This window comes from Gigantopelta aegis, chromosome 2, assembly GCF_016097555.1.
Source record: "Gigantopelta aegis isolate Gae_Host chromosome 2, Gae_host_genome, whole genome shotgun sequence".
NCBI classification, from domain to species: Eukaryota; Metazoa; Mollusca; class Gastropoda; order Neomphalida; family Peltospiridae; genus Gigantopelta; species Gigantopelta aegis.
Window position 1 is genome coordinate 19,685,865 of NC_054700.1, and position 25,902 is coordinate 19,711,766.

At 37.0% G+C, this 25,902-nt stretch overlaps 1 protein-coding gene across 1 annotated transcript; it reads left to right on the forward strand.

Annotated features, from left to right (window-relative positions):
* Positions 1-915: 915 nt before the first annotated feature.
* On the forward strand, positions 916-22,891 carry LOC121382496 (glycosylated lysosomal membrane protein B-like). The gene is made up of 7 exons (XM_041511982.1): positions 916-1,002; positions 7,108-7,404; positions 9,175-9,408; positions 10,635-10,859; positions 13,287-13,570; positions 14,741-14,927; positions 20,198-22,891. The coding sequence occupies exons 1-7, from the start codon at positions 916-918 to the stop codon at positions 20,222-20,224; spliced, it is 1,341 nt and encodes a 446-aa protein (XP_041367916.1). The 3' UTR covers positions 20,225-22,891.
* The last annotated feature ends 3,011 nt before the right edge of the window (positions 22,892-25,902 follow it).

Sequence of the window (25,902 nt, forward strand, 5' to 3'; positions counted from 1 at the left end):
CCTGACTACCAAACGGTAGGCAACGAGTCCCGCTCTAATACCACAACAATCCTATGTTTGACGTCAAATACCTTTACATCAATCATTTTCGAGTTAAGTGATACAAAAAAATCCACATATTAATCACTAATACACATACTACAGAAAGAAACCCGACAGCACCCACATTCAGCTACGCTTCGTGACACTCCGTCGCAACAATTGCAAAGCTCGGCGATCTATAATGAGAGCGTGTTTATGTCCAAATGTCCGTCTAGCTCTCTTACAGTCAGAGTACTCGGGCTACATTTCATTGTACACTTACTTATTGTTTGAGAACATATTAATGTAACAAATTAATAACATTCAAACTGAAACTCCATCTGTCTGTTTTCTGTCTTTCATACTGTTTACAACAAAGTTGGCCCGACTGACAGTACTTTAAACTTATTATTATTCAGTGCATGTTTTGGGTTTGATATTGGTTTCTCAAAAAGTTGGGCGGAGTAAACAGAAAAGAAAAAAAAAATATATATATATAAACATCCACACAATGAGTTTATAAGGTAATTAATGTTAGTAATATAAACATTTTAAATCATAAAATTCCTCTTTAGTTAGATATATATAGTACGGCGATTTCGCCCGTGGCGAGATCGCCTGGGCGGGCGAAATCGCCTGGGCGAGATCGACCGGTGGCGAGATCGCCCTACTGCATACGATGCACCCTTGAATGTGCTCTCAAAATGATGATTATGCATCCTCATGTAAATATATATTTATATATATATAAATGTCCACCCCTACATCCGCTGACAGATTCTTTCGACGCCATTGTTTAATGTTACTTCGCTAACAATGGGTTACAGCGGTGCGGAATTTTTACCATCACAGAATTCACGTGATTTTTACTGAAAAGTCACATGAGAAACAGAAATGGCGGCCTTCATAAGAGTGTGTTTTACTTCCTTAATATTTTTCTTGCCACTTTTATCTTGTGTACTCTCAAAAGGACACCGAGCGGTAATGATATTGCTGTTACTTTTTATTGTGAATCTTTTCAATGGAAAATTCATTCAGATATATTTGCAGGGTACCAGACTTTGTTTTGTTTAAAGTAAAGTTTGTTTTATTTAACGACGCCGCTAGAGCACATTGATTTTTTATCTTATCATCGGCTATTGGACGTCAAACATATGGTCATTCTGACACTGTTTTTAGAGGAAACCCGCTGTCGCCACATAGGCTACTCTTTTTACGACAGGCAGCAAGGGATCTTTTATTTGCGCTTCCCACAGGCAGGATAGCACAAACCATGGCCTTTGTTGAACCAGTTATGGATCACTGGTCAGTGCAAGTGGTTTACACCTACCCATTGAGCCTTGCGGAGCACTCACTCAGGGTTTGGAGTCGGTATCTCGATTAAAAATCCCATGCCTCGACTGGGATCCGAACCCAGTACCTACCAGCCTGTAGACCGATGGCCTGCCACGACGCCACCGAGGCCGGTTTGTTTTGTTTAATGACATCAGTGTCACCACTACTCGTAACTCGGTCTACTCAGCTACTGGCTCTAGAGAACATTGATTTATTAATCATCGGCAGTTGGATGTCAAACATTTGGTAATTTTTACATATAGACGGAAAACAAGCTACCTTTTTCCATTAGTAGCAATGGATTTTTTATATGCACCATGACCATCCCATAGAGTCGATGGACAGGCGGTGACCAGTCATAACGTCCCCGCGTCAAATCGTCCCAGCCTCAAATTGTCCCCGCATACGAAGGACCATAAGGTCCACGCTTCAGATCATCCCCACATATGAAGGACCATAACGTCCCCGCGTCGTATCGTCCCCACATATAAAGGACCATAATGTGTTAAATAATGCCCCAATGTGCTTTCTAGGATTTAACAAGGTATGGGGGGGGGGGGGGGGGACCGGGCGGATATTTTTCCGAAAAAACAATTGTTGGAAGAAAAATATTGATGTATAGGCCCACTGGCATTCAGGGATTGAATAGGGTTGAAATGACATTGAATTCGATTCCACTTCTCTCAGATAATTAGACTTAATTATGGACAGTACAGTACCATGGTCTGAAATTCCAGTTGTGATATGCTGATTGAAAAAAAAAAAGAGTCCATAATTAGGAGTTTTGACTCTCGAACGATGCGGTTGTATTCCGAGAACGTGGTGATTTCTATCCCCCCCCCCACCCTAGGGGCTGTGTTGCGTACGCTTGGGCCATTGTCCAAGTATCGCATAGAACACGACGGCGACTCAGCGACTGTCACGCTAATCTACGGTGTGGACAAAAAGCGACGCTCACCTAGCAGAAGACGGAGGAAGCGACCTAAGACTACCCAGGGGGGACCTAACTTGGCGGCTCAACCGCCAGGGGCGGCCCCTCCTTTTCCGAAACGGAGGACGAGACCGACAGGGGCGGTGCATGGTGATCCAAACCCGGTGGCTAAACCACCGGGGGCGGTTCATTCTGCATTGTCGCCCCCAGTTACTCGACCGAAGCACTCGCCAGGAGCGGCCCAGGGGGGGCCAAAGCTGTCAGCTCCACTGACAGTGGCGGTCCCTCCTGTAGACGTACCAACGCAGATGGAGACGGGACATGTGGTCATTAGTGACCCCCCAGCCAGCTCATCAGCACCTCCAGAAGTTGTTGCGGTTCCAGCGGGTGTCAAAGAGGAGGAAGGTGTCTGCGGCCACCATACCAAAGACATCCGACCAACCCGATTGGACTCTTGTCTGCGACAAGATGCCAGCTAAATACCGAGGAGCAGTCTACGGCGACTTTACCGATAGCGCTCTAATCAAGGGCCCTTGGAGAGAAGATCATTGGCGCCAACTTCCAACTGGACAAGGGAAGTACTACCAGCTACAAGGAGCCCTTCACTCGGACCAACTCTACGTGACGGCACAGCAGGACGGACTGTACAGGCAGGGACTCCTGATGCCATCGATGCCCAACGCAACCATCCACCACATCTTGAAGATGGTACTGCGGGACATCTATCCAGGAGCCATCAACAGAAACATCGCCGTGTTGACTGAAGGACTCCCCAACTTAAGGCCTGAACAGTCCATCACTTCGCCATGAGTCCTCCTTTTTTGGGCTTAGTTGGACTTTAAAAAATTTCGGCCGCGGCTCAAAATTCTTATGTTTATTTTTTTTTTATAAATAGTCCAACGCACTTTACTTTGGTGCCCAATCAATTGCTCAAATCACCTTAAAACCTTTTAGGCCGAGCAGTCAAAAAATCTTTGGATTTAAATTCTTAGTCCAGACATGTGTAGAAGTGTAGAATGTCGTTAGGATTTTAGGACTTAGGTCTTTTGACCGACCACTAAATTTTTTATTCCAAATTCTGCCCACCTTAAACTTACCACTCGCTCCTCCTGGCCCGGACTTAGTCACTGGCGAAAGTCAGAGATTAAGCCCTTGACAGGCGTGCGTGAAACCTTCGTGGTATATACGCACGTGTAAAAGCTTTCACTCACTCAAATAATTATTGTGTCTGTGTTGTGTAGTCGGTGTTAAGTGTGACCAGGGACGTTTTGGTAGGAACCGGGCACGTTTTCACACAGGGATATGACATGGGTATGATATGACTGGTAACGAGACAGGCAGGGTTTCTGCCAGAGGGTAAAACGGGTATGGTGCCATACCCAAATTTTGTTGCAGATTTGTTTTTTAATTTAACCTTTTGACAAAATTAATTACTCTGAGTCTTATCATTATGATTTTCTTAACCCTAATCCTAAACTTAACCCATTTTCTTTCTGGGGGAGGCCCCCATACCTCCTATTGACGGTCTCATTCAGTTCCATAGCGCCATACCCCCAAATTTCTTTCTGGCATATACATTGACAAGCTAGGACATACCATGGCCTTTGATATGCTAGTTGTGGTGCACTGGCTGGAACGAGAAATAGCCCAATGGGCTCACCGACGGGGATCGATCCTAGACTGACAGCGCATCAAGCGAGTGCTTTACCACTGGGCTACATCCCGCCCCTGAGATAGGTACGCATTGAAAGGCAGGGTTTCTGCTAAAAGATATGAAGGGTAGCATTACGTTAGACGTACCTTAAAATCCTGGAAATTAATGGAGACATTTTTAGAAAAATTATCGTAAGAGAGCTGCTGATTAAAATTGGTCAGAGTACATGAAATGCAGTCACAGTGTCCATTATTAATGGATTTTAAAAAAACCTGTAGGTCTATCCACTTTATCCTTGATGGGGCAGTTACAGTCTGTTTTGTTCTTATTACATATCCTCAACTTATTTTCTGGCAGAAGTCCTGACAGGGAATTCTAGCACCATCGTTTTGGCTTTCTAATCGGCCATTCCGATCTTCAAAAGCTTACCTAGAGCTGGGCAGTATTGAAATTTCAGGTTTGGTATCGGTACGGTATTGTTGGATTGATTTACCTCGGTATTGGTACAGTATTCGGTATTGATACATTACCGATACCAATATAGAGCAGTATTTTCAGTATACTCGGTTTTAAATGCATGCACAAGTTATCTAAATAAAATTAAATTACATCCACAAAGCCCTCATCTCTCTCTTCTTTTCAGCTATTTTGTGTTTCAGATACAGGCCCTAATTTAGAATTCAAAAAGCAGGAGAAGTGACTTCTCTCTTTTCAGAAAAAAGGAGAGAAGTTTGATAAAAATAGGCGAAGTGAACATTTATCAGTACATTTCATAACATTTCGCCAGTTAATATATCCGTGTTCAATCAGAAAAATTTAGAATTTTACACTTGGTTCTAATCATAAAATTCCACATAAAATACTACTTCTGGTAATAAAATTTAAACAAAACACTTGTATGTTTTATTAAAAACATGATATTATTAAGTAGTTGATAATGTGCCGTTATGTTAAAAGTAAAGTGTTAATTAGTCAAGAGTTTTATTTTTAAAATTTGACTTGACACCCTTGGCTTTGACTTTGGGAATTTTATCGTTGTTTTACAAAATTTGGGGAATTTTCAGTTTCATTTAAAAAACATCTTAGTAAGCCTTGTTACAATCGAAAAAAGACAAATAAGTACTATACATATATACTTGTATTTATTCAAATTAATATCTAGTCTTATGTATTGTTTTCAAAATTGGGAATGAAAAATGACATAGCTTTTGAGGTGCCAATTATCAGTGATAAATTAAAAAAAAAAAAATGTATGTGGCCGAGGATTAACAACACTTGACTGGTCACACACAGCACACGGCGACACCTTGAAAAACAGTATTGAGTAGCTCAGTTTACATGTGTATCTGAAGAATGTCAACATTAAACTATATGACATGGATTTAATCTCTTCACAACAGAAACTGGCATGAGTATTAACATTTGTTGGGTGAGTTTGATAATAAATTGAACAAGGTAAAACAGTGCAGCAAATCAATCGTACATTACAGAAACCATTTCCCATTAATAGACCGGTTCAGGATTACTTTAGGATACAGTCTGAAACCAAAGTTAAAACACTATCCAACATACAGTGACAAGGTGCCAAGTGCGCTATGACGCTAAACAAGTTGGGATCTTGACGTCTTTTTTTTTCTGATCTCTGATTTGGTCCAGGGGCCCTATTTTCGAAGCCATCTTAGCGCTACGAAATCGTAAAACCGTCGTAGGTTGTGACGTCACTACAGCGCACGCCATAGTGACGTCATAGCTTACGATGATTTCACGATTTCGTAGGCTAAGATAGCTTCGAAAATATGGGCCCTGAATATTACAGTGACTTCAACTTCTCACTACTGCTAATAACACAGCATCTTGAGGTGACTTTTGGCAAGATTATAGCCTGCAGATATATTTTTAGTGCTCTACTAAATGGCGCAAAAAAAATTCAATACCAAAATTTCTTTATTTTAAGAATGGCTCGGTGCAGTAAATCGGTATTGACACGATACCGATACCAAATGTTATATATGGTATACTGCCCATCCCTAAAGCTTACCGTTACTAGCCTCAATTATGTCCCTTGAGCAGAGAACTGAGTTATCAAATGATTTGAAAATGATATTTAAGTTATAAATAAAACGACAGACTGACAATATGTTGATATTTCTATATTTGTTTCCATATCCTTGTATGATACACACAATAAAAATTATATTCTATTTGAGAAATGAAAACATTTATTTTATTTTGATCGTGTGGGCAGACTCCATCTGATGCCAATTATTTGGCACAAAAGTTGTCACGTGATCAGAACTTATTATTTGTAAGTATGTTTCAGATTGAATTATAAGAATTTTCTGTTATTTCTTTTACATTCATCTGGGTATGAACTAAAAAAAAGTCATCTGCAGGGCCTAGACTGCATGATGGCAGTTCTGTTTTTTTTTTTGCCAATGGATAAAAATTATTGCTGTCAGCTGAATAAAGACATATTTTTTATTTGCTGCAAAAGTTACAGGTTTAAAATTGCCATAGCCAAGGTCAAAGTTGCCGTCGGTGAGCATTTAGCCTAAAGTTTGTTTTCTTTAACGACACCACTAGAGCACATTGATTTATTAATCATTGGCTGTTGGATGTCAAACATTTAGTAATTTTCACATATAGACTTAGAGGAAACCCACTACATTTTTATATTAGTAGCAATGGATCTTTTATATGCATCATCCCACAGACAGGATAGCATATACAACAACCTTTGATATACCAGTAGTGGTGCACTGCCTGGAATGAGAAATAGCCCAATGGGCCCACTGACGGGGATCGATCCTAGACTGACAATGCATCAAGCGAGCGCATTACCACTGGGCTACATCCTGCACATCCGGCTGCATTTAGCCTACTGGGAAAACATTTAAAAATTGCTGTAGGTAACAAATGTTTAATTTTGAGCCCTACATACCCTGATGAACGTAAAAGAAATAACAGACTGTCCTAATTAATAAAAAGTTGAGAAATGTTGGGGCTTTTTTGTAGTTTTTTTTAGTATTATAAATCATTAAATGTATTGAAAACTTGATATTCAACTAAATCCAAACAGTACACATCCACAATGTTATCATGGAGTTAATTTTTTTAAATTAAACTATAAATCTAATGAAAACTTTTTGTTTCTTTTTTTTTTCAGCTCGAAATTCATTTCAATCCGAACTGTACTCGTCATGAATGTGATAAAGGAGTTAACGGGAGCTTCGCCAATCTGGTGTATGTCCGTGCCAAGGGCTCGTCTGACTATCTGCACTACATGTTCAGCACAGTGGGCGTGCCAGCCGTGATCATCGCCCGGACGAAGCCTGATCCTACCATCACACTCCGCGTCAACTGGGACAAACTTCTCGCCAAAAATGGCAACATCTCAAATGCACTGACATTAACCGGAGACCCCCATAAAATTTTGAATTCATTTGGAACTGTTTTCACAAAGGTTGGTTTTTAAGCAAATTATATATATATATATATATATATATATATATATATATATATATATATATATATATATATATATAAATATAAAATATGTACCATTTTATGTTACAGAGATCACATTGGAAATAAAAATATACAAAATGGATAAATTTAAACAAAATTGTATTAGCCATATAATAAATGTTGTACTACAACTACAGTAGCCACGTTGTATAAAAATTAGCAATTGGCCCTGATGTTATTTATTTTATTTTATTTTAAATTGCCAAGTGTATGGTACAGTAGGCTATGGAGAATTGAAAATGAGCATAGCCTATTTATGGGTTATACGCAAAAATAAATTGACAGTTAGCATAATTAGCATAAATTTTGGTAACACATTTCCTTTTTGCATAAATTGTTATATGTAAATGATGTCCCAAATTTAATGCACTTGTAAACAAAAGATACATGTAGATTATGCAAAATTTGACTCTGGTGTGCTTTGACCTTAGTATTACATTGAAAATACATTACAGCAATTTATGGTGACCTTTTTCAGTTGTCAAATCACTTGCGACTGATTGAGGTCTGTATGTTACTGTTATTGATTCAAATGTTGGTTTTAAAGGTACCATTCATAGTCCTATAAAACATAATATCACTCACACAAGCCTCTGAGAATTAAACATTTGCAAAACAAATTCAGGTGACCCATTTAATTTTTGCATAATCCATCATGATCATGTACATGGTAACTTAAGTATAATGTGCTCATGAAAAATGGGTTAAACAGAGCTAGAATTACATGAGCGATGCGTGAATGAAACGGTCATTCTCACAATTTTCTACTTATTTTCCTGCTTATATCCAATTAAGGTTCAAGCATGCTGTCCTGGGCACACACCTCAGCTGTCTGTCCAGGACAGTGAGTTAGTGGTTTATGGTTATTGAGAGAGTAGAGAGTGCAGTGATCTTACACCTACCTACTGAGTCGTTAAAACTCGCTCTGGGTGGGAGCCGGTACCGGGCTGTGAACCCTGTACCTACCAGCCTTATGTCCGATGGCTTAACCACATCTCCACCAAGGCTGGTACAATTTTCAGAAGCCTGTTTACAGAATGTACATTTGGCGTGTTCTTTATTGTCCTAATGTCTGAAGAGGCTCATGACACTGTTAATGTAAACTGACCATTTGACAAGCAGCACGGTTTCTGCCAGAGGGTAAAAGGGTATGGTGCCATATACCCAAATGTTTTTGCAATATTTTTTTTTAAGTTAACCTTTTGACAAAATTAATGGCTCTTATCATTATTGTATGATTTTCTTAACCCTACTCCTGAACCTAACCCATTTTCTTTCTGAGGGAGGCCCCCCATAGTTTGTTACCCCCTCTTGACTGTGGTTGCATTAAATTCCATAGCACTATACCCCAAAAACACTGCCTAAAATAATGGTTACATTTTAATTTTGTTTTTTAATAGAATATACCTGTAGTAAGAGAACTGCTGTTTAAAATTTGTTCAGTGACATGAAATGTAGTGTACAGTTTTAAAAGATTTCGAACCCAAAACGACCCAGTAGTGGCAGTTATGATCTGATTTATTTTATTACTTACCCTCAAATTAATTTCAGGCAGAAAGCCTGAAGGGCACTTATGATCTGTTTTCTTGTTGTAAATACACACCCTCAAATTATTTTCTGGCAGAAAGTCTGGCAAGTGCTTGATGATGCTGTTTTTTTGTAAATTTATATTATAAAAAGTATGTGGTTGTTTTTGTGTCTGCAGCTCCTGGAGTACAATGACACTGACGACACTGCTGATCTGAGCAGCTATCCCCTGTGGAACAGCACCGACCGAAACAACCGGCCGTTCACGGAGTTCAAGTGGAACAAGGTCCAGAAGCTCAACGAGACTGTCATTGGTTTTGTGTTCAAGTCAACCGTCTGGCAGAACAAAACACTGACGGAATCCGAGTACTCTGATGAGGCGAAGAATAGGACGGCTTCTTTGTCCTTCACTGTGAGTGTGCTTTGTGCTTCACTGCAAGTTTTTATTATTGTCCTACTATGTGAGTATCCATTGGCCTTCAGTGTGAGTATTCATTGTCCTTCAGTGTGAGTATTTATTGGTCTTCAGTGTGAGTATTCATTGGCCTTGACTGCGAATATTGTCCTTCAGTGTGAGTATTCCTTATCCTTCAGTGTGAGTATTCATTGTCCTTCAGTGTGAGTATTCATTATCCTTCAGTGTAAGTCTTCATTGTCCTTCAGTGTGGGTATTCCTTATCCTTCAGTGTGAGTATTCATTGTCCTTCAGTGCAGGTATTCCTTATCCTTCAGTGTGAGTATTCATTGTCCTTCAGTGCAGGTATTCCTTATCCTTCAGTGTGAGTATTCATTGTCCTTCAGTGCAAGTACATGTATTTATTGCCCTTCACTGTGAGTATTTCTTATCTTTCACTGTGAGTATTTCTTAACTTTCACTGTGAGTATTCATTTTCATTTGTTGTGAATATTCATTCTCATTCACTGATTATTAATTTTCCTTCTCTGTGAGTATTTGGCACGTATACGTCTTTGAGTATTCATTTTGCTTCACTTTGAGTACTGATTGTCTTTTACTTTGAGTATTCATTGTCCTCCTGTCTTTCACTGTCATGGTCTTTCATGGGCAATATATTCAGTCTTGTGATGGATACATTTGTTAGGCTACATGATGGTTATTTCCATTAGCAGTGATAGACATAAGCAAAAACATTTACTCGTCCACCGGACAAATACATCTAGAAATGTATTTGTCCGCCACTATTTTCACTTGTCCAAATAAATGGATTGCTTTATTCAAGTACCAGGATGATGTGTGTGATTGCTCAAAATGAAACTGCACTGAAATTGTTTACTTGTCCGACTTGTCGGGACAAACAGACATTGATTAGCCATATTCACTGTTTAATAATTATAATGATTTAAGCACATAGAAATATGGGCTCCCATTTTGGTTAGGGGTGGGGGGCAGGCTGATTTTTTCCTTAATTAAACTAATCACGACATATTTTTACCTGGATTACAACTAATATTGAGGGTAGAATGATACAGATACATGTACATGCCAGCTGATTTGGCCAGCTGATTTGGCCCGAATATCTCTATAGTTTTTGCCAGAATTTGAGGATTTGCTCCAGCACTGGAGGACAGTTGCACCCCTTGTCTCATACGCTTATGTGTAAACATTTTTTTTTTTTTTAGTTTCGCCTATTTGTGAAAGACGACCGCGAATCTCAGCTGCCCCACCTGGAGTTTTCCGAGAACAGCACACAGTTTGACTTGACAATCGACAACATGAAGCCATGTTGTACACGGTCGCGGTTCGCCCTCGAGGTGGCCATGCTTACTGACCCTCTCGACAAGGCTGGTTTCAAAATGGAGGAAACAAAATCAATTGATGATGAATACTCCCCGGGAGTCTTCAGAGTAAGGGAGCTGTTTGTGTTGATGACCATTTCTCCACTAATTGGGGCTCACCCATTTCCTGTTGGGCTAACAAAATCTTCTTTGAATTAGCCACTTTTGAATAACTTTTAAGAAAATACTTTACATATGTGAAAAGTGGCGAAAATCCTTTATCATGTGAGCCGTGCTAAATCCTGGGGACGGGAAATACAGGTAGCCCAGTGGTAAAGCGATCACCTGATGCCTGGTCGGTCTTGGATCGATCCCCGTCAGTGTGCACATGGGCTATTTCTCGTTCCAGCCTGTGCACCACGACTTGGATATCAAGGCTGTTGAATGGTGCATACAGGGAACATTCGGTTTTCAAAATCTTGATTAGCGATATTTCTAATCAATAGAAAATTGATTAGCAATTACTGTTTAATGTTTAAAAAGTGTGTTGCAGTCTCTGAAATGTAGCAAATAGTGAACAAAATGTTCCCTAGCATATAAAAGAACCCTTGCTATTAACGAAAAAATGTAGTGGGTTTCCTTGTTGAAGGCATACTGTCACGGATTTCAGGAACTTATTTCTCTAAAAATGGATAATAAATAAAAATTACAGTAATTGTTGGAAACCAAATCTAGCTATCCCATCACCGTAACTAAACCATGATGGAGTGAAATCCATTCTTTTGGCAATTTTAGTTTTTGAATTATGGACCATTACCATAATTTAATTATTTTTACAGAATGTCATTAATAAATGGAGTATGGTGGTTATGAAGATGGTTGAATAAAGTACATTTAGGGACAAATCAAATTATTTTTGTTCGGGTAATACTCTGTTAGACAGTTAAATAGGTCAGTGGTCGATGACAGTATGTCTTTAAGACGTTGCGTAAAAATTACCAAATGTTTCATATTCTATAGCGATGATTAATAAATTAATGTGCTTTAATGTCCTTTAATACTGGAAAGGGGCCAGGATATTTATATTTACAAAATAGACTTAAATGTAGCATTTGACAATTTTTCAGTTTTTCACTGGCCATCGGGCATGTCAATAGTAGTTATTTACTAGCCCAACATTGATATCACTAGCCATGGGAGTGGGGCTACCAGAATCTAGAAGCTCTGATGGGGTAAAGGAAGAGAAGGCGGGGGATCTTACCCCAGCATCAGGGGCAGTGGTCTGTGCTGGTGTAATTATGTCCAGATGCCCTGGTTTATCTGCAATGCAAAATCGTTTCAATGCCAGTCCAAAGATCTCACCCATTTATGGCCTGACTGGTGACCCTTTTGCAAGTTAAAACATTTTGTAATTTTCACTGGTTTTCCAAAAGCTTGTGGTATGTGCTGTCCTGTCTGAGAATGTACAAGCAAACGATCTCTTACATTAACTAATGGGCTTCCTCTGAAGACCGGTGTCAGAGTCATCACATTTGACACCCAATAGTCGATGATTAATTGATCAGGGTTCTCTGGAGCAGGGCTCGAACTTAACGACTGCACCGCCAGCAATTGCCGTCATTGTCGTATAAATAGCTGTAGGTCAGGGGCATCACTTACCGTACTTTTGTGCTGTAGGACAAAAATTACTTCCCTCAGTAAATGTCATCAGTGATGGCAAAATGTGTATTCCAAAATTTATACACAATGTTGTACATTTGAAATGTAATCTTTCAGTCATGTTTATTTGCTGCAAAAGTCAATTGCTATAGGGAGGCTAAAAATTACCAATGTTGGACATATTCTTAAGTTTGAGCCCTGATAGTGGTGTCACTATTTAACGCTCACTTGATGTGCGGTCAGTGTGGGATCGACCCCCGTCGTTGGGCCCATTCGGCTATTTTTCGTCCCAGCCAGTGCTCCACGACTGATATACCAAAGGCCATGTCTGTGGGATGGTGCATATAGAAGATCCCTTGCTACTACTGGAAAAAATGTAGCGGGTTTCCTCTCTAAGACTATATGTCAAAATTACCAAACGTTTGACATCCAGTAGCCGATGATTAATAAATCAATGTGCTCTAGTGGTGTCATTAAACAAAACAAACTTTTTTTCTAACACATATTGGAGGTTTACGTTTATGGCAAATATCACTATTTATTCTAATGATGTTCGAAGCCATCTGGTACAGACCATATTGTTACACTGTAATGTATGTTTTAAAACAGAAAACATTGTGCTAGCTCTGGGTGAGAAAAACATTTCGCCTAATTGTCTATTAAACTTAAAAAAATTACAGAAATCAACTTTTATTTTCTATAAAATATCCATTAAATATTTAAAAAAAAAAAAAAAAAAAAAAAAAAATTACATGTAATTTTTTTACCAAATTAAAATAAAATTTGCCAACTGCTTGCAAAATTCGCAATTGGCGAATGTGGCGAGTGCCAAAGCTAGCCATGACATTCATTGGTTACAAAACAAACTTTAGCCGACATTTCTCTTTTAACTCTCAGATGGTCTCCGTGAGAATGAGTCCCAGCGACCAGGCGAAGGGTGGCTTTCTACAATGGAAGCCCGTCTGTTACCAAAAGCATACCCGGTCTCGTAATGTGGCCACCAGTGTTAAGAAGTACCAGCTAGGTGACACGCACAACGTCACGGAGCTGCTCAAGGAAAGTATAGCACATGCTTTCTACGGCAGTCAGCTATTTTTGAAAGGAGTGGAAAGGCATGCGCTGAATATTTCATTCGGTTTCGCCAATGATGGGTTTTACACGAAAACAAACTACTCGAGTTGGTGAGTTTATTGGAAAATAATATTTGTTTATAAGTAGCTGTATACGAAATAGGATCTCACAGTTGATGATTTAATAGTGTACTAACTTTTAATGTCACATTAAACAAGACTTTTGGTTTTCTTTATTAATCCAATATTATCTTTAGTTTATTTTTAATTTAAGGGTGGGTTTTTTTTTTTGGGGGGGGGATTTGTTTACTAACTTTGAAGTCCATTTGTATTTTAATATATATATATATATATATATTATTATAATTAATATTTTTTTAATCATATTTATATTTACTAATTTTGCAATTAGTTTATTTTTGCTAGTTTTACCTTTTATTTTATGTTACTAACTCCACAGTTACGTTTACTAATTTTTTTTTTTGCGTTTACTAACTTCACATTTTGTTTATATTTACTAACATGACAGTTTTTTTGTTTACTGTTTTTTCACAGTTTATTTTTGTTTACTAATGTTTCACCTGATTTATGTTAATTATTTCTGTCTCGCATTTACAAAGTAAAAAGGACAATATATAGGTACATGTATTCATTTTCTGGCGGCAGTGATTACATCAACGTTTGCTTTAAAGTTTCATGTTTAACTCCATTTCTTACAAATTATGCACGGGTGTAGGAAGGTGCCAAAATGGGGGGTGGGGGTGAGGGTGGGGGGGGGCACACACACATGTATATAATATATATATAGATACATGTATAAAATATTTAATGTATAAAAACCATCGCTGCTGCTCAGTGGCGTAGCATGGGCGGGGCCACCGGGGCAAAATTTTGGACTGGTTGGAAGGGACTTTGGGAGAGCTAACGGTATACTTGACTTGCCCTGGGCGCTGACAACCCACGCTACATCACTGCTGCTCATGCCCCCTTGCCCCCCTCCCCTCCACTTCCTATGCCAGTGTTATGGATCCTAGATCATTAAAACATGGTTTATAGTTGCATATATTGATATTCATCACAAGACGTGACAAAAATAAAAATTAATTAAATTAAAATTTTAATAAAATTTTGTGAATTGGATAATTTTTTAATAGAATTTTTTTCTCTCATAACATGCATTGAGATTAAACATCTTATGGATACAGCTATGAGTGACACCGAATACGCTTATGTCACGCAAGACATCTAATTCCGTGGGATTCTTGTTCTGGGTTTTTTCAGGTCTGCCACTCTAGGTTTTGGAGAGCCTCCTGCTGACAAGATCTCTCTCCTCGTCATCGGGGTCATCTCGGCCGGTCTCGGTATCCCAGTGATCCTCATCATATTTGGCGGACTCTTCGTGTTCATTAGAAAACAACGCAGTAAGCAGTACAAGCCACTGCAGGACGTCTCCTCAAGTTATCCAGCGGTAAATTCCTAATTGGAGTTACATCCCTTGCCTGCCTCTTGCACAAGTTTGACCAGCTTCAGAAATGGAGACTCGGTACCTGTTGCTTGTTATCAGTCACTAAGCATTGTCCTCTTCACTGAGATTAGTGAGTCCCTGTTTAATGCGGGTACCTCTGTTTAGCAGCCACCTTTATATTCTCCCATGTCACATTATTTGGTACCTTTTGTAATTTGTATTAAAAAATATCCTATATTAAAGGGTCTCATGGTTTTTGTCATCTAATTCGCAAGCCAATATATCATTCCATGTACATGTAACTTACTGCATTTCATACCTCAGCATATATACCCACATAAGCCGATCCTGGACGGGTCATCTTTCATTGGTTGCCTTTAGGGAAAATGTGGGCTAATCGTGTAACTTGTTGCATATCTCTGGTACTGTAAACAAATATGGCCATTTCTGTAGAAACTTGCCATGTTTGCCACACTAGTTTTGTCGATAAAACCCAAAGAAAATCCATATTTATTGAGACATTTCCCATATTTACTGTTATCAGAGGTATTGGGTAACATTTTAAACCATGCGCATATGTTATTGTAGATAGGGGAAGCCATATTTCTTTCTTGTCCAATGTTAAGCACAATGTGATTGGTCACTGATGATATCATGTAAGGGACATACATATAGAAGGTGCTAGTAGTCGGATCAGTTCATGCAGTTAACTATGCCAAGGTATGAAATGCAGTATACTAAATGGAATGGTACCTTGTGAAAATTATTTTTTGGGCTCTTTAACATAAACTTTGACTGTACATAGAGAACCCCCCCCCCCCCCCCCCCACCAAAAAAAGAAGAAAAAAAAAACAGAAAAGAAAAAAGTGCCAAAGGGAACTGTTACAACATTACACAGGAAATTAATTGTGTTTTGTATTCTATGGTTCCATAATTTGTAACATTAATTTAGTATGAAGTATGACATTCAGCACATCAAGCAGGGTTTTTGCCAGTTGAACCAAGTTCCGGTTACGTAGCATTTTGAAATGTTGTCTCTTGTGTACATTTATGTATTCTTAAAGGGACATTCCTGAGTTTGCTGCATTGTAAGATGTTTCAGACTAATAAAATATTTCTACGATTAAACTTTCATATTAAATATATTTTCTTGTTTAGAATATCAGTGGCTGTATATTCAATGTGTTTCTGGTCGTCTTAATATTTGTAAGAAGCCCAATCTGGATTTTTGCCTTCAAATAATTTTGTACGTATGAAAAAAAGTATATTTTAGGAAGTAAAATGGAATTTAACCTAGTACAAATATTAGAATGATCAGAAACATGTTTAATATACAGCCACTAAGGGGCCATTCAAATATTACTAATGCTAAGGGGGGTGGGGGGTGTAAGTCCAAGCGTTATGTGGTGTTACAAGGGTGTGTGTGTATTGAACAGCATTACGTAACACAATTTTGTTTTCTCTTAAACGTGCCATGCCATGACAACAAATATATAATGTCGGTTTTTAGAGGTAAATGTAAACCCAAAACAATTATAAATTAAGCTGAAATGCTTTAATACACCAGACATTTTAAAATGGTGCAAGTGAAAACCTGCAGGGTTTTTCCCCATCCTACAGCAATGCATCACTTTAATGATGTCATCGTAGTACACATGGGTATAAATAAACATTGCCGCGTTGCTTTGTCTGTGGGTTTTTTTGGGGGTAGGGGGGGTATGTCCGAGCATTACATAATATTTTGGGGCGTGTATGGTCTAATGTTACGAGGCATTACAAGGGGTGGGTGGGTGTCGAATTTTGACAAAAATAGCGTTACATAATATTTGAACGGCCCCTAATATTTTATGCAGAAAAATACATTTGTTAAAAAGTCTGTTAGTTGATAACATCTTAAAAAGTGCAGCAAACTCGCATGTCCCATTAATGTCGATGACAGTCACTTTTCAGATCCTTCTTTTGGCTTCATACACAATAAATAAAACATATTTAACAGTAACTTTTTGATATGATATATATTTGACAAAAGGTACTTTTTATTTCATTCATCTTTTAAAATTTAAACTATTTTGTCCAGAATTAAACAAAACAAACTAACTTTTAATAGGGCAATAAAGAGGAGAGCAGAGCAAAAATATATTAGACAACATCTCATGGATATATGTTAACTGGCATCTCGGTCTTCGCAAAAGTATTTTTCATTGATAACTTCAGTTTGACTCAACATCTACATTGTATAGAGACAGAAAAAAAGAAAAATGCCTAGCAGTTTTTTAATAACAAAAATGCACTCTTCTTTTTTCTCTCTGAATAAAAAAAAATATATAAAGAATTTAAAAGATTAATTTTTTTTTTTTTTTTTTTATATTTATGTACTGTAAATCATAAAATTTTGGCGATCTTAAAATATAGCAAAATCCAAATAAATGACATATTAGCGACATAAAAGTTCAGTGAGAAACCAAAAAAAGATTTAGCTTAAGTTGTAGGATCATCTGAAATAATATTTTTGACAAAGTGTGACCTTGTGCAGCTGACAGACAAATTAAATTTAGTACAAAATTGCAGAAATGCATGTGCACATTAACTAACTAACTATTGTAGTTTGATATCCTTTTGTTTTAATCAATAGCATGTGTCAATGCTGTGTGCTAATCACTGATAAAACAATTGCACAAAAGTTATGTTTCTTTAAATTTAGCACCTTGAATTAGTACCCATATTGTTACATATATCTTGGTAAATATCAAAGTGATACGTCCCACTAGAATGCCAAGTGGGACGTAACACTTTTGATGTCACACAATGACGTCATCAATTAGCGCACTACAACCTTACAGGAACATCAACGAAACGAGATGAGTGATATAAATTAAGATCAATTATGGGTAATAAATAGGATATTAAACTCGCTACCATTTCGTATTATGTTTATGTCCCTTGTGGAATAATTTTCATTGACAGTCGCTAAAGGAATTCATGTTTTATTGGGGTGGGATGTAGATGTAGTGGTATAGCGTTCTGTTTGGGATCTATCACCTCCATTGGGCCCATTGGGCTATTTCTTGTTCTAGCCAGTGCACCACAACTGGCATATCAAAGGCCATGGTATGCACTACCCTGTCTGTGGGATGGTGCATATAAAAGATTGCTTTGTTTCTAATCGAAAAGAGTAGCCCATGAAGTGGCGACAGCGGGTTTCCTCTCTCAATATCTGTGTGGTCCTTAACCATATGTCTGATACCATATAACCATAAATAAAATGTGTTGAGTGCGACGTTAAATAAAACATTTCCTTCCTTCATGTTGTATTTCCTCATATCATGTGATTTCTATAATCACAAAAATTATTATAAAAGTGTAAATGATATGTGACAATGATTTTTTAGAAAATTATTATTTGTTTAGTTATTGATGACAGTTTAATTAAAAGACAGGGGAAAAAAACATTAGTACATTTTTTTTTAATTCCCAATTGCTTTCCTTTTATCAACATTGTCAAGCCAAACTAAAGTTATTGAGAAAAATAATTACGGCAACTGAGACTACCTACCTTGTCATATAACTCTGTGATCTCAATAATAATATGTTACATGTGTCCGGGCATTACAGAAAATTGTTTTCAAAGTCACATGACTTAAGTTCAGGTTATGAATTCTGAATGTTTGTTCCCACAGTTAGCATATCAGTGTTTAATTCTTGCTGGTTGTTGTTTCTGTGTTGGTCGAGTGAAATACGATCAAATCATGTTTGTCAAATCAGATGAAGTTAATAATATATTATTTTAATGTATTTTCTTTTTATATAAATTAATAAAGGTTTGTGGATGGATATTGCAGAATGTTTGTTTACATTATATATGAGCACATGCTTATTATTATTGAAATTGATGAATGAATGAAAACTATATTTGTACAGTTTTATTATTTATGTAAATTATGTGCAATCAATCCTGCTCTAGCGGCCACATGTATAAATAACAACATTGGCAATTAACCATGATAACCAACAGGTCTGTGGAGATTGCTGTGTTGCTAATTAGTTGCTGTTAGTTTCTAATTTTCCATGTCTTTTATTTTGCCGTGAAACCTCTCAAAACCAGACACTCTGTAAATGGGAATTCCCTCAAAACCGGATATTTTTCACTGTCCATTTTTTTCAAAATCAGTACAGAACTTAACCTCTTTAAAATGGATACCTCTTAAAACAAGACATTTTTTCCAATATTTTGTACTGTGGCTATTTTCTCAAAGTCTTGAAATTGTATTATAGAAAAGCAACAAACGGTATGGTGGGATATGAAAGTATCATGAAGTTCAACATGTTACACTGCACTTCGTGATACGAATGAATGAATGAATGTTTAATGACATCCCAGCACGAATGATTAAGCAGCCACCTGTATTAAGAGACTTATATTTGAATGGGTGTTAAAGGCATACTGTCGTGGATTTAAGGACCTTATTTCTCTAAAAAGGGATAATAAATAAAAATTACATTAATTTTGTTGGAAACCAAATCTATTGCATCACCGTAACTGAACCATGATGGAGTGAAATCCATGTCATCCCTCTCGGCAATTTTAGTGTTTGAATTATGGACCATTGCCATAATTCAATTATTTTTACAAAATGTCATTAATAAATGGAGTATGGTGGTTATGAAGATGGTTCAATAAAGTACATTTAGGAACAGATCAAATTATTTTTGTTCAGGTAACACTTTGTTAGACCATTAAATAGGTCAGTTGTCTGTGACAATATGCCTTTAATCTTTAATTAGTTAATTTGTCACGTCTATAATTATTTTCAAGTGTATACTTATTAATGGAATGTATTACTAAATGAAATGCTGAGTGTTTTTATATAAAGTATAATATGAAATGAAAAACAATTGCAAAACTGTATTTACAAAGTTATTATTATTTTTGTTTTGTTAGCTATTCTTGTGAATACAGTAACAATGTGTGTGTGTGTGTGTGTGCATGTGTGTGTGTGTGTGCTTGGTTGTGTATGTGGTTGTGTGTGTAGCTGTGTGTGTGTGTGTGTGTGTTAGTGTTAGTGTGTGAGTAGAGCTTTTGTGCGTGTGCATGCACATGCTCAATGAATATTGCCTGTGATAGAAGTATTCCATCATAGTATATACATGTATTTAGTACAGTTATATACAGATTAATATTTTTATACGTAAATGATAAATGTTGGTATACGTTAATTCATATTGTGTTTTGGGTATTGTGTTTTGACTCTTTTGTTACTTTTTGCATTGTATAGGGAGCTGGTAAAGAAGAGAAAAGATGATTGCTGTCTGTCGTTATTACTGGCTAAGTGATTTAAACCTTTATTTATTATCCTCCTGATATTTTGCCTGAAGGTGTATGTCAATCAGTATAAGATTGTATAGAAAAAGGACCTAAAAGATTTTCACACTTTGAAAATTAAAAATAAATAAAATTAATTCTGATGTGCACATGAAATAAAAGTTAATTAAAGGCCAGATTACATAGCAGTTGAGCCTTGACCTACTAAAGGCAGAGTCATATGGATTACTTGACTTGAAATGTAGACTTTATATTCGTCCTCCACTAACATACTCCTACCATATGCGGTTTTACTGATCTTTTGAACAGTATTATTGTTTGATTTATTGATACATTATGCACCCATAATGTTTTTTTCATGTATAATTAAATAGCTGGTAATTAAAAAACAATCAATGTGCTCTAGTGGTGTTGTTAAAGAAACCAAACGTTTTTCTTTGTATAACCTGACCTCTGACCTCTGACCTATGGCACTAATCCCCTAGTCCCATGGACCAACCCTTGCAGTTAAGAAAATGTCCGTGGCAAAAAATATGCTGTGGAAAATGTTATTGAATATAGTCCACAGCAAAGAAAGTGCTATGGAGAAGTAAAATCACCATGACAGTCTTCTCAGCATTGCCGACTGGCATAGGCATTTGCAAAGGTTGTGTGGACTCGGGTCAATCAAATGGCTGAAATCGTGAAATGAGTTATGGTCATGTGATCGCTACGCCATTCTTTCTCCTTCACTTTCACGGTCTGGACATCTTTTTATTTCACTCCTGCCATGTACATGTAGAAAGCCAATTGACCTGTGGCTCTGCCGTTAATAAACATATCTGTAATAAGTGGTGCGAATAGTCGTGCCAACTTGTCGCATGCAATTTATTGGCCCTACAAAAATCGGAACATACTTATAAGACTAAAGTCGTTCTGATTTAGGTGTTCTCACAGTGCGATTCGATTGCATGCGACAAGTCGGTACCACTAATCACAAAATGAGAACGCCCCATAAGATAAGGTAAGATACACTTTATTGCATATAAAAATTCCACATTTGGAACTGGATGCAAAACATGTAATATTTGTACAAGCATGGCACAGACAGACAGGATACCAAACTGGTTATTGGTTAATACATGTATAATCATAAACAAGTTTACACACTGCACCTTCACAAGTAGGATCATAGTTTTGCATAATAAATGGTTTTGACTTTTTAGAAATAATAATTATGTACAGCAATTAAGTCTAGATTTGAAAAGTGGTTCAATCACAGCTGCTGGGTTTCACCTAATATTTGTAATAGCACACTTTCGTTTTTTTTAAAACGTGAGCATGGAAAATTATGTTCCACGAAATGTAGAGTAGCAGAAATTACTCTCTTTGATGTTAGCATTCAAGGGGAAGGGCATTATATTTTGTACCCCCAGGTTCAAATTGTGTTCATGTACTAATGCTATCATGCTTAAAAGACAATCTTAATAGCATCATACCATCACCAAGAATACTGCCTTATTTTCTTGAATACTCAAACTAGATCATTATTGTTGTTAAATGATTCTACCCAGTGTGTGTAATTGCATGTAAGTGTGAGTTTCTTTTAAGCAATATTTATTCCATCTTTAAAATATATATATATTTATATATATTTAGATTTTTTCCTCTTTTTTTTTTCTTTCTTCTTTTGTTGTGGTCGACAGGATGACAATTATTTAAGGTAGTGTCCTACACATTTTAATTACAAAGTCTGAATTTAAGTTGTTAAATATGAAATGATGTTTAAATGACAGTGTCCTTGGTATTACTATTAAAGGCACATTTATGCTAATACTGCAGTACATAAGGCATGTATTTTTTTGTATAAAATTATTTTTTGGTTGTCAAAATTTTGTCCTTGTGAAATTCTGTATTGCTTGTCTTTCTTGAATATTTTTGTTTTGCACATGTCAAGTATGTCAAGTATTTCTTATAAATTTGAGAGAGAGATAGAGATAGAGATAGAGAGAGGCAGGCAGGCAGGCAGGCAGGCAGGCAGACACAGACAGACAGACAGACAGAGAGAGACAGGCAGACGGCTAGAGAGAGACAGACGGCTAGAGAGAGACAGACAGACAGACAGCGAGAGAGAGACAGGGGGAACCCCACTAAGACAACCAACCTAGAAGACTTCATTTTACATATCTTGCACTGGAAGGTCACTTTAATAGCTTGTTCGTTGAATGTTCAATGTGTGTGCTAGGTCAAAGGTAATTTAAATGTAAATATGTATTAATTCAAATGTTAAACATGCATGTACATAAATAATATATTTGTAAATAATTATTCAATGCAAAGCATACAGGTATATACTGATAGAAAGAAATAAGGGAGCAGATGATATCTAAGATCAAATTTAATTCACTATTAAAGTAGTTATGCCTGTATACAATACAGGTGTGTAATGTGGCATTGAATGTCAGTACTGTGGGTATGTCTACCAGTAACACAGTTAACTTCCTGATACACTGGGCGGTGTCTTTGATTACAGTCAATATTATCTGGTACTATTTGTGTGTCCTTTTATTTATTTCCATCAGTAAGTATACAGTTACTGTATGTGTTTTGTGTATGTCATTTTGAAGATACATCTGTTAATATTTAATGAATAAAATCAGTTGTGAAGTACCAGTGTTATCTACATTTCTCTCGGGGGGGGGGGGGGGGGGGGGGGGGGGGGGGGGGGGGGGGGGGGGGGGATGTAGCTCAGTCGGTTGAGTGCTCTCTTGAGGTGCTTGAGTCGCAGGATCGAACCACCTCAGTGGATCCATTCAACAGATTGTGTTTGTTCTCGTTCCAACCAGTGCACCACAACTGGTCCAGTACCGTGGTATGTGCTATCCTGTCTGTGGAAAAGTGCATATAAAAGATCCCTTTCTACGGAAGCGTGTAGAGGGTTTCCTCTCCAAGAATATGTCAGATTTACCAAATGTTTGACATTCAATAGCTGATGATTAATTAATTAATGTGCTCTAGTGTTGTCGTTAAACTAGAACAAACTGTATTTCTCTCTAGGTTATATATCATTGCTAACGTTATGTTGCATTTCTTATGTTGAGCGGGAGGGACGTAGCTCGGTGGCCAAAGCGTTTGCCTAATGCGTGGTGGTCAAATATCGATCTTGGATCCATTGGGCTATTTCTCGTTCCAACCAGGGCACCTCTACTCGTATATCAAAGGCCGTGGTATGTGCTATCCTGTCTGTGGGCTGGTGCGTATAAAATATCCCTTGCTACTAATGGAAAAAGTGTAGCGTGTTTCCTCTCTTAGACTGTATGTCAAAATTACCAAATGTTTGACACCCATTAGCCGATGATTAATAAATCAATGTGCTCTAGTGCTGTCTTAGTTTGAATGTCTCAATGATTTCATTGTTTAAAAACTTACAAACATTGCAAGTCTCGTACATTATTATAAGCACTCTATTAATGTTATAAAGTTACAAAACTGTCAAAACTATTTATTAATTTCCTTGTGAAATGTGAAGATTATACCATTAATAACGTGTCCACAGGTTATATCGAAATAACAAAACGAAGGTACAATTGGCAAAAGTTATGACAGGAATGAAATCTTCCAAGTTGGAATTATGAATCTGGTATCCAGATGCATAGACAAAACAGACAGCGAGGCAGTCAAAATGATAACTAGTAGATATCTAGACGTAGCCAAGTGGTAAAGCGCTTTAGGATCGATCCCCATCGGTAGGCCCATTGGTCTATTTCTCGTTCCAGCCAGTGCACCACGACTGGTATATCAAAGGCCTTGGCATATGTTATCCTGTCTGTAGGATGATACATATAAAAGACCCCTTGCTACTAAGTGAAAAATGTAGCGGGTTTCCTCTCTCAGACTGTATGTCAAAATTACGAAATGTCTGGCATCCAATAGCCGATGATTAATAAATCAATGTGCTCTAGTGGTGTTGTTAAACAAAACAAACTTTATCTCTAGACGGCACGTCAAGTTTGAATTAGTCTTGGCGAATTAGCAAGCAAATGTATTGACTAAATTAAACTTTAAATTAGCAGTTGGCGAACGACTAGTTAAATCCCACAGAAAGAGGTTTACAAGTTTCTTCTCTGAATTTATGTTAATATATCAACAAGATCAGCTAAGTATTTAATTAAACAGATTTTCAGGTTTTTTAATAACTTACTTGCACTGCCATTAAAAAGATAAAAAGGAGAACTGAAGGTTCAATTTTAAAAATCGTGCACATGTGTCCAATTATTAACAAGTTAAAAGAAACTTTTCCGAACGATAAAAGTATGCTATCCGAACTTCTGTCGGGCTTTGTACCTGGTAATTCTGATGTATACTAATTAACTGCGAATTGCAATTTTATGGCTGAAACGGTAAATTATGGCAAAGATGTTTCTAAGACAGAATATGTGATAAAAATAATAATAATGAATGAATGAATGTTTAACGACACCTCAGCACGAAAAATACATCGGTTATTGGGTGTCAAACTATGATAATGCAAACAAATAAAGTGATGATCAACACCAATATAAAAATTCAAGACTTAAAAACAAAAACAGTAAAGAACTGTGCAAAAACACAAATATCACAGATAGATACTGACTTTTACAAAAAAACTTCAATTCTGTGCTGTATTGGCCATTCTCAAAGAGAATGTTACACCCCTGCACCACGGTGAGGTTACAGCACGCGCAGGGGAGTGATACAAATAAGTGCTTTAGTATAGCATAATATATATATATATATATATATATATATATATATATATTAAAAGATAATTGACGAATGACACATATGTAACACGTGGTAATAATGTTGGCAGCTGAATACGTCAGGGATGTGTCGGACCAATTTTATTTATGCAAATGTAGTTGAAAAATGCAAATACTACTTGATATGTATTGCTTTCCAGCGATGCATGTCTATACTGACGTCCAAAAAGAAATTTTACATACATAAAATTTAAATAATTTGATGATTATTGTTGCTAATCGAAAAGAACCAATTTAGAAACCACCTTACAAACACTTTGCATGTATCCCCTGCGCGTGCTGTAACCTCGTCGTGGTGCAGGGGTGTAACATTCTCTTTGAGAATGGCCAATACAGCACAAATTGAAATTTTGAGTAAAAGTCCGTATCTATCTGTGATATTTGTATTTTTGCACAGTTCTTTACACTGTTTTTATTTAAATCTTGAATTTTTATATTGATGTTGATCATCACCTTATTTATTTGAATTACCATAGTTTGACACCCAATAGCCGATGTATTTTTCGTGCTGGGGTGTCGTTAAACATTCATTCATTCATTCGTATCACGAAGAGCAGTGTGACATGTTAAACTTGATGATACTTTCATATCCCACTGTACCGTTTGTTGGTTTGCTATAATACAATTTCAAGCCTTGTAAAGTTTCTTTTGGACGTCAGTAAAAGTATTAAATACAAAAGTATTACATTTAAAAGCAAAAGTTTTTATTCGATTGTCCTACGCACGAGAGAGTAACCTTAAAATTTTGGTGAAACATTTTCCTATATTTGATCAGCACGTAATTTTAAAAAATCTAATAAATTTAGATAAATAAAGTTTTAAATTAAAATAATCGCCATGGACTTACTGAATACAATTACCGGCTATCACCAACGTT

Excerpts from the sequence above, each read along its gene's own strand:
- LOC121382496 (XM_041511982.1), top strand. The coding sequence starts at position 916 with ATGGCGGCCTTCATAAGAGTGTGTTTTACTTCCTTAATATTTTTCTTG. Across the intron at positions 10,860-13,286 it reads ACTCCCCGGGAGTCTTCAGA|ATGGTCTCCGTGAGAATGAG; the intron begins GTAAGGGAGCTG and ends TTTAACTCTCAG. Across the intron at positions 13,571-14,740 it reads AAAACAAACTACTCGAGTTG|GTCTGCCACTCTAGGTTTTG; the intron begins GTGAGTTTATTG and ends GGGTTTTTTCAG.